Below are 9,859 nucleotides of genomic sequence, written 5' to 3'. Positions count from 1 at the left end.
ATTTCCTTGCTCTCACTAAACCTTTTGTAATGTCACAGAGAATGCAGTGGGCATCACTTCAAAACTCATTTCAGGATTATATTCATTAGAAACCTAAAATAGACTGGCAATTTGTCCTTCCCTATCACCAAAATCAGGTATCACTGTTCTTCCAGGTAGCCTCCACATACAGAAGGGATTCTACAAGGTGTAACGAAGTCAGCAAGAGAACACAAGACCTTTACAACAGAACTAGAGCTGGGGCTTCGGAGATGAGAAATAGTTCCTTAACTAAAACAACATTATTTTCTTTTCCTTCTACAGCAGAAAGACTCAATTTCTTAGCAAATTAATTTAGTCCAAATTTAAAATATTTTCTAGTATGAATTAATCGTCTATATTTTGGGTTCTGCTTTACTTCCTTTGCTGAGTAAATACTTCAAAGGCAGCCCTTTTGGAACTTCCCCAAGTCCGTCCTTCCTGCCAATCTAGAGTCCCAAAGCCGACAGGTGACATTCCACAGACTCCTGCTTCCATACACAGTCAAACATCTCCAGGTTACAGCACAATTCAAATTTTACATTGATGCAAAGGAGTTTTCATCACGATGTAATGCATCTCCACAAAAAAACAGGATGACAAATGGTGCGAGCATTCCCAGCAGCCATCCCATCTCATCGACGTGTACCATTTCTCATATGCACTCTGACAAATTCCCATTTGCCAAGAGACAGAAGTAAACAAAACAAAACACAGAGAGGAGTCCACCACAGCAGAACCAGTTCAACTCCTGCAGCGTGCCAACACATCCTAAGCGCTGCAGCACTGACGCCCCAAACGCAGAGCCTGACCAACCTCCTCCTCTGCTCTCAACCTGCCCCACTCTTGTAACTGAATAGAGCGCCTTCCAACACAGCTTAACTCCAGATTACCTTTGCACCTGAAACTTGAAAGCAGCTTTATTCCACATCAGCGTCCACATATCAGCAAACCTTAATGTGGATGGCCAGGTTTACACTAACATTCGACTGAAAGTGGTGAATCCATTTTAAATCTTAGCAGCTTATCATATTTTTAAAGGAAAAGGATTTTCCATACTATTAAAGTAAGGCTCAATATAGCATAACTCAAATGCACTCCTAAAATAAATGGAATTTAGTAGTAGTCACAGCCATTTACTGGCAGTGGGTTCAACTGAAATATACTCCCTATGCAAATGATCACACTGTAAAAAAAATTACTCACCTAGAAATGGAATGAGGCTGAATTAATTAGTGTTAAAGTTTATAATCCCTCATTTTTACATAATAGTTACATGACCACAAGTGATGCATAAAAAGAGGAGAAAAAACCCAAGTGTTTGGCTTCATTAATCAGTTCATAAGTTTACTGATTTAGCTTGCAGAATTTATTCACATGCAGTGCTAGCTTAAAACCCCATATATTACAGTCCAAATCCAAATCCTACCCAAGATACAGAACAAAAGGATCTTTTTTTTAATTTATTTAAATAAATTATCTGAGGAGCTCAAAGGAGGAAACAGAGGATGTGCAGCAAATTTCAGGAAATAGGGGAAATTGCATTTCAAAACTACATTCAAGGCAGAAACCAACAGCAGAAGGAAGCAGCGTTAAGCAGTGAACACTTGACAAATACGAGTGTTGCACAAGCTTTTACTAAGGCTTTATTAACAGCACATGATGCCACCCAACTATTCCTCACTAAATCATGCTTTTGAAGCACCACTCAAAGTTCACAAAGTATTTTTGCAAGAATCCTTTTGTCAATGCCCAAATAAGGCACAGTTTTGTCCCTTTTGACTGATTATTTTTACAGCCAGTCAGCAATCAGGCTTGAATCTATTCGCTCTGCTAACATGGCCATCACCACCCCTGAAAGATGGAAACAGATACACAAGACCTCATACCCTACATTCTTCATTCACACACTGCAAACCCCTTGGATGGTGTCAAGTGTGGTGCTGGTATCTGCAAGGCCATTCAGATCAAAACACCACATCTGACCATGCTGATATAAAAAGAGCCTAGGCTGTCACTGATCAACTTCATTATTACATTTATATAATAATTTATATAATAAGATCTATTCCGTATCTAAGTGTGCTTTCAAAGCTGCATATAAAAGTGAATTGGAGTCAGACATGAAATGAGTTACTAGTACCCTCTTCCTCAACTAGCCTTTTGCCCAGGAGCCCTACAGTTTAAGGTAAACAGAAAGGAAAAGAGGAAAACGAGAAGGTGTGTTATATGTCCTACACCTCAGGAGAGGCCGTAACAGACCCACAGAACAGCTTCTCATACTCTGTTCCACATTATATACATCACGTGCAGTTTGTTAGCTCTGGATGAATTGCCAACGAGTAAGATGTGGGTTGACTCCTCACTTGCATAACCTCTAGCAGCTTGCTCTCCTATGCATCAATTATTGGGGGGGTGAGGGGGGTGGAACTAAAGGAGTTCCTATATACATTAGCAGTTCATCTTTAAAAACAAACAAACAAACAAAGCCCACAGAAAGTAAGAACAACTTTGATAAAATAGGAAGGAAGGAGAGCATTTCCTTAAAAAACCTCTAATGAGAAACGCTGGTATTACTTGGATGCTGATGTACTACTATAAGCAGTCCTGGATGGTACCCAGCAACTGAACATAAAACATTTTCTAAGCACAGAACATAACTTCATAACAATTAAGTTATTCACTCGCCAGTGTGCAACGCTAATTTCACTTCTTCAGTCAAAATCAATAATAGAAGTTTTTTTCTTTAATGGACAAACACTGAAAGCAAAAGTTACAAATTAAACCACTCAAAATAACTAAACAGCAAGACCCCAGAGTAAAACATCTGAACTGTGAAATCAAGGAGGTCTGCTAAGAAAAAGACTGAAATCAGCTAGGAGGCAGCATTTCTTTCAAATACATTTTTGAAGGAGCTAAAGCTGTGTTTTCTTGTCATCTTTATTCAAGTATTTCACAGCAGTTATATTACAAATTACAGTAAAATGTTCAAAATTTCCAGAAGTTCAAAAAAATTAAATAACTTACTTCAAACTAACGTAAAATGAAGTCAAAATGCAAAACATCAATTTAAACACAGTTCTGAATAAAACTATAGAATCCAAAATATACCATAGTTGATGAAGGAAGTCTACTTAATCCACAAAGTAGACACACGTTAATGAAACCAAAGAGGACTCCCCAATGTCTAAATAACCCAATGTACAAGATACAAAAGATGCAAGTACAAGCCCAAATTCAAGCTTATGTTGTGATTACAAAATAAAATAAAAACAAAATAAATGACTATCAGCTGCAGGACCTGCCATTCAGGAGACTGATTGGTAAAACCAGAGCTGAGCCACCAACTTAATTAAAAAAAAAAAAAAAAGACAAGATATTACAAAAAACAGTAATCTATAAATACATTGGCATATGAAGAAATCAAGTAACAATACAGAGGACACAAAACAAAACAAAACAAAAAAATTAATCACAGGTGAGATTCAAGCTTGCAAATACAATTAACTCCATAGCCATCAACTTCACCCAAGAGCAACTCTATTACCTCCAAGACAGCCCCACCAGCCCCAGAGAGAAAACTGCTTTCTTCTGGCCAGCCACATTTCATTGACCCCAGCACAAGGACTCACACAGGAGTTTATTTGCAATTTTCACAACAAGAAACAAGGAAGAGAGGTCAATTTGTACAAACTCTTGCCAGTGCTATGTGGCAAAAAAAAATAATTAAAAACATACAAAGAGTAAACAAGTTTAGACCACATGGATAGATTAACAGCTGTTTTAACTCTATAACCACCAGACGTCTGTAAAGGAAAACAAAAACTGAAGTGTGGTTATTTGGGCTAGGAAGGCGAGTATATCATTTTAGGTAAGCTGTCCACTAGAACATCTGATATCAGCTACTTTTCTCTAAAACAACATGGCAGCTCCTTAATTAGTAAAGTTGCCTCTTACAATTTTTCCCAATCAACAACTGACAGTAAAAATTTTCCTTTAGAAACCTGACCTTTTAGAACCATTTTTAATGCTAGGCATTAGCTTAAACTTGCTTTTCACACTCACTGGTGACTAAAATTCTCAACTGTTTTAATTCATATAAATTTATTATCATCTAAAAATGTATGCAGTTTTATCTTCCACAAGTGCTGCTGTTACTTGAACAAAAACTTCTTTGAGTAAGTGAAACTGGAATAAATATTTTTAAAAAATTCTGCAGCAAGAACCTGAGACTTGCAAAAAACCCTTTTATCAGAAACTTGCTACAAAAAATCTGCTACATTTTATTTAATCAAATCTTAAAGTTTGTAACAATTTCCATCAAAATACAAAATGCTGTTAATGTACCAGACACAAAAATATCTCAAACAGGTATGATGCTAATAAATACTAAATGAAACATGGAAAAAAAATCCCATAATCAAATCTGAGATCAAAGAATCTCATTTAAAATGTGTTTTCTGCTTGTTTTTGTTGTTTTTAATCGCACTTTCCCACCTAAAAAATACAGTGTTTCTGCATGGGTTGCATTTAGAAGGTGTAACTAGATGTACATGAATGCTTAAAACCTTTTTCTGCCATTAGCTATGAAGAAAAACAGTGGCATTCAGGGGAGAAAAAGATCCAAGATAGAATTATGTTTAACCATAATATACAAAGCACTCTAGATTACTGCAGTAGCCCAAGGCCCATGTTTTGTTTCTCTGCAGCACTATACTACTATTAGCCATAGAGGTGGAGACAAGTACCTTAGCTTCAGTTTGTAAATGGGAGCAGAGTGATTACAGTTCTCCATAAACACTGTTGGTAACTAAAATACAAAAAGCTGAGGTAGCTCAGTATCTCTGCAGTAGTCTGTTTTCTCTAATTAAAAACTAATCACACTGTGTTGCATATTTCTGGAAAGACACTTCCGCAGCTACGCAGGGACAGTCACAATGAATGGTTAATGATGGTAACACCAGCCAACTTCTCTAAAACACTTTCCATGTAGGTTTGAAATAAATCAGCCCAGGTAATGTTTTAATACTGAGCTTGTGATGAAACATGTTTTTCTTGAAACTGCCTAGACTGTTCTCTCCAGTTGCCAGAAAGGAAAGGTTTTGAACTACACAATTCAGACCCAGAGAACTCGGGTCCGAACAGATCGATTCAAAAGGCTATCCTCCAACCCCCCCCCCCCCCCCCCCCCCCCCCCCCCAACATTAGCAATGCTTTGCACAGACCGACCTGTGAAGCCTAGTTTAAGTTTTATTTTCAAGTGAGCTTGGGCTCCAGGACTTTGACAGACTATAGTGTCTCTTTCCTGCACTGCACAGTCCAAGCTAAATTACAAACACGGAACTTCAGGAAGAAACCTGCCAGTATTAAACTTGGTTTTCTTAAAGAACTCAAAATGGAAAACAAGGAGATGGTGGGAAAATGCTTACTTTTTAGCAACACAGAAGAGTTTCACTGTGTAACTTGTTTCTAAAAGAAATATATACCAATGAAAAAGGAATTTCACCATTTTGGTAAAGTATGTGGCTTTTTCAGTGTGTCTTAGTTTAGTTCTGTAGAGTAAGACAGGCATTTTAGAACCATAATACTGGTTGCCATCCAATGAAGAGAATACAAATCATCCTTTTGGAGATCTTCATTCTGAAGACAGCTTTCTAACATTGCCATTTGCTATAATCCAAACCAATTGATTAGCCTTATCTTTCTCAATTGACTAAAAGGCACATTAAAGGCAGTTCTAGAGAGCCTCATCTTCAAATTACTGTACATCCAGTTACTCAAGATTCCTACCACAATGCATCATTGCCTTCTTCAGAACAGATCTTTTTGTCCGTTACCCCAGAGAAGAGAAAACTTGGAAAAAAAAAATTAAAAAAACATTGCCTGTTTAAAAATATTCAACTTAGATCTGCTCTTTCCAGTCCTCTTGTATGTGTTGGTCTCCACTTTGCCTGAAGTTTCCCCAAAGATAATGCATGTAGAGTGAACAAGAGCAGAAATGAGAACAGTTTCTGTAGCACCAAAAATCTCCAAGCTGTGGCATTGTATTCTTTATTTATATCAGATACAACTATATGAAGTTCCGTTTGGTTCTTGTAGGCTGGTTGGTTTCAGGTACCTGAGACAATAGCACCAAATTCAACAGAAAGAAAAAGAGAGAGCACTTAAGACCAAGGCTCTGCACATACTTGGTGCAAATGGAAACTGAATGGCTCAGAGGACTGCTCTCCCATGAGCAGTTTGAGAGGATAAACCCACCCATCTTGACGAGTTCACAGGAATGTTTCAAACACATGAACTGTTCTTTCCATCTCCTGCAAGAGACACAGAGCATCAATTATACATAGAGACAGAAATAAATTTACATTACATAATCTTATTTACTGGGCACTTTTTTTTAAATCTGAACAAATAATTAACAGGAAAATAGACATTTCTGTTTATTAACTGCTATCTGCTAGCAAAATATAGTAAAAGAGAAAACTAATTAAAGAAGTATTAATGCAGAAAAGCACTCTACTATGACAGTCCATGAGAAAAATCAAAGTGTATTAGGGTCACTTATATAATTAATGTACACAATAGGTATTAAGAAAGCATTGCAATGGCACACCGCATGAATTCAAGTCTTACGGCACACTTCTGTTATTGGTGACCCAGCTGTAAACACGTATCTGCACAGTTTGGAGAATCAAAGCAAAGATCAGTCTCTACATACTCCTGCTCGATAAGTGTCTTTTTCATCTACCTAACATTTGGCACAGACTTTCAACATATTTTTAGCTGAAGACAGCAGAGGAATAGCGTGAAAATGGTTTGAAAAGTATTTTGCAGGAACTCTACAATATCCCATTCTAAGGCCTTTCCAGGTTTTGTTGTAAAATATTCCTGGAGAAAAATATTTAGTGTTCATTGATCCAACTGGAAACTAGCAACTGTTGTCCTTTTTTTCAGCAGGGTTGGTTATCAGTTGGGTCAGCAAGCTGATCCAAACCCCTCTACAGCTAGAACAATGATGCTGGAGGGAATGCCTGTCCCGAGTTACGATCAGCTTATGCCAGTGGTGAAATGACCAACTTACTGTTGATGCAGACAGGAGGCCTTTGACAGCAAACACTTTAGAGGCCAAGGATGACAGCAAAGCAGACAACTGGCTTACATCACGCTGTATTTGGCTTTCCCAAGGGTGTACTTACTGATCTAGATGAAGTTTGCAAACTTGTAAGGTCTTGTATGAAAGTCACAATCAGCAAACTGCATGGAGCAGAGGTACGTAATTTTTTTTTGGCCTAGTTACGCAAATGCAAGTAAGGGCAACCGCAGCAACACTGGCTCAGTGTGCCTCTAAAGCAGCCACTTTACGTCCACTGTTATTCATACCACAAATGTGGAAACTGCTTCTACTCCATTTTTATTCTGCTAGCATGCGCTTCTACATTTTTACTCTGCTAGCATGTGCTTCTCCATACTGCTGTCTCTCTCCTCTTTTTCCTCCATTGTTTTAGGTTAAATTCTTAATCCTTTTCTGAGCAAAGTATTATTAGAAACCACCTCTGGTTTTTAAGTCATTACTACACTAAACTCTTTTCTGTTTACACGTACCTTCCTCAAAGTCTCTTTAAAGCTTCTGCCTGCTAGTACAATAATAATTTGATAGATTAACTTAATTCTTGAAAAAACAGTTTCACGAAATTCAGATAAAGAATAAAAGAAACTGTACAACATCACCTCTATAAGTTGTGATTTGTCATAGTCTCTACGATGTCTGTAGATGCATTGACTGAGGAGCGAATACAATCTCTCAAGTTGGTCAACAGTCAGGTTGTCACTTTTCTTAACCACCAAATCAAGCAGTTTCTGTTGGAACAACAAAAGGTGAAGTTAAGAGCATTTTTATAATCACTTTTCTTATTTTTTTAAGGACAAATCAGAAATGCAATCTCCTTATGAAGCCCTGTTTTATACAGATACATATAAATAAAATGGACCACACCTGGATATCAGTAAGGCCACTGCTTCCATGTAGATCTAAAAAGGACTCAATGTCTCTTTTCATTTCTCTGCTTATACCCACACTTCTTTTTCTTATCTTAGATTTTATACTCAGTATAGCTGGGGCAATGTTTGTTCTGTTTGAATAATACTTCATCGTATTTCATCTTGGTCAATAATTATGACAAAGCAAACCACAAATAACGGCCTTGATAGCTAAAGCAGACATTTTTAAGAACTTGCATTGGCATGAAATTGTAAGAAGTACCAAATAGAAACACATTTGGAATTCCACAAATGTTGAAAAATGGTACAATAAAAGAAGGGGGGTGGGGAACAACACATGTAAAACTGCTCATAAACAAAAGGTGAAAGTGTGTATTTTACACAGTAGCAGAGAGTAAAATTCAAGAATTTTTTTCTTCTCATAACACTTCTATTGTTTCCAAGGAGATTATCATCTGTACTCCACAGCAAATAGGATCTAAACTTCATAGTAGGTCAAGCTAGTTTCTACAACAGAAGACAGCAAATTTTGTTGTAACTTTGCTTAAAAAGAAACAAAACTGAAAGAAAATTAACAGCAGGGGTTCAGTCTATAACGTCAAAACATCAGCACAAATTCCAATTTGCTTTCCAATCCACTAACAGTTCTTTCCACCAAGTACACGTACACGGGAAGGGAAAAGATGACGTTAACTCCTAATTACTAGGCACCCAGCAGTTCCTCAGTAACTGGCATGTCCAATTAACACATATGAGTACCTGCAAAAACTGCAATTAAAATAGTGGACTGCTGTGCCATTACTGGATTTGTAAAGGTAGTAATGATGGGACAGTAAGGATTCAGTAGTTTTATTAACTCTTCATGCAAAAAACACTGATCAACAAAATATCTTCAAAAGTAACCACTGCCGTAATACCTGTTTGCAGTCAAAAATAAAGAAAATATTGCTTGAGAACAGAGAAAGGAAGCATTTTTCATGGAGTCTGTTAACAGTTCAATTTATTTTTCAGTTCCATTACCTTTAGTCTGTCATGGTCAACAACTACAGAGGGTAAGGGATCCGATGGTTCCTCCGGGACCTGCTCCAAACTTGCGGGCTTTGACTGTTCCATAGCGACTTTTCGTGTTTTCTTGCTTTTGAATATACCTGTAATTTGAAAAACAATTGTCAGCACTGTCAGTCTCAAGATGAACAGCTTGTTTCTTCACTTTGGTTTGATTTTGCCTGTTTGGTTTGTTGGGTTTTTTTGAACCAAGCAAGCATGATTGTAGCAGTGCACATTATTCATCAGCTTTGCAGAATTCTGAATGTTTATAGGTGCACAAAACCACAGTTCAGAAAACACATGTGAAACTAGTCATCTTTAAAACTGAACTCCAAAGTCCCAACAGAAAACTGAATGTCACTGAAAGTTTTCACATTCTATCATTTCTATTTAGCAACATCAAATTATGCAGCTTCTAAGGGAAGTTCAGGTATTAAGCTAACGCTCAAAATCTTTTCTGCTTAAGTGAATCAAATCCTCATTTTTCTCTCCAAAGCATCCCATGTCTTCATCACCATGGTAATTCTAACATCTGCTCTACTCCTGAAACTTCATGCTTTTGTGACACATTTCTGTTTTCTTCCACCTCTATATTAAAGCTGTTGTCCAATCCTGTTGTGGAGAACAGAATATTTTTATATCTCTTGATTCTTTCCCTACACTCATTCACTGCTTTTTTCTCTTCCTCAACTATTTATAATGCCTTTTTTTCGGAGGACCACCTGTTATTATAACCATCCTTAATGTATACAAAATTCAACTACAAATTTAGAAATGTAAAGGCTCTTAATGTACA

At 37.1% G+C, this 9,859-nt stretch overlaps 1 protein-coding gene across 1 annotated transcript in view; it reads right to left on the bottom strand.

Annotated features, from left to right (window-relative positions):
• Nucleotides 1-1,484: 1,484 nt before the first annotated feature.
• Nucleotides 1,485-9,859, bottom strand: part of ATAD2B (ATPase family AAA domain containing 2B) — an 80,945-nt gene continuing 72,570 nt past the window's right edge. Inside the window, 3 exon segments of the mRNA XM_030037514.2 lie at nucleotides 1,485-6,332; nucleotides 7,747-7,875; nucleotides 9,037-9,164. Of these exon segments, the coding sequence (XP_029893374.1) occupies nucleotides 6,291-6,332; nucleotides 7,747-7,875; nucleotides 9,037-9,164 (299 nt within the window). The 3' untranslated portion in view covers nucleotides 1,485-6,290.

Source organism: Aquila chrysaetos, chromosome 15 (assembly GCF_900496995.4).
Source record: "Aquila chrysaetos chrysaetos chromosome 15, bAquChr1.4, whole genome shotgun sequence".
Lineage (NCBI taxonomy): Eukaryota > Metazoa > Chordata > Aves > Accipitriformes > Accipitridae > Aquila > Aquila chrysaetos.
Note: the sequence above shows the minus strand (reverse complement) of the source record. Positions and strands in the feature narration are given on the sequence as shown.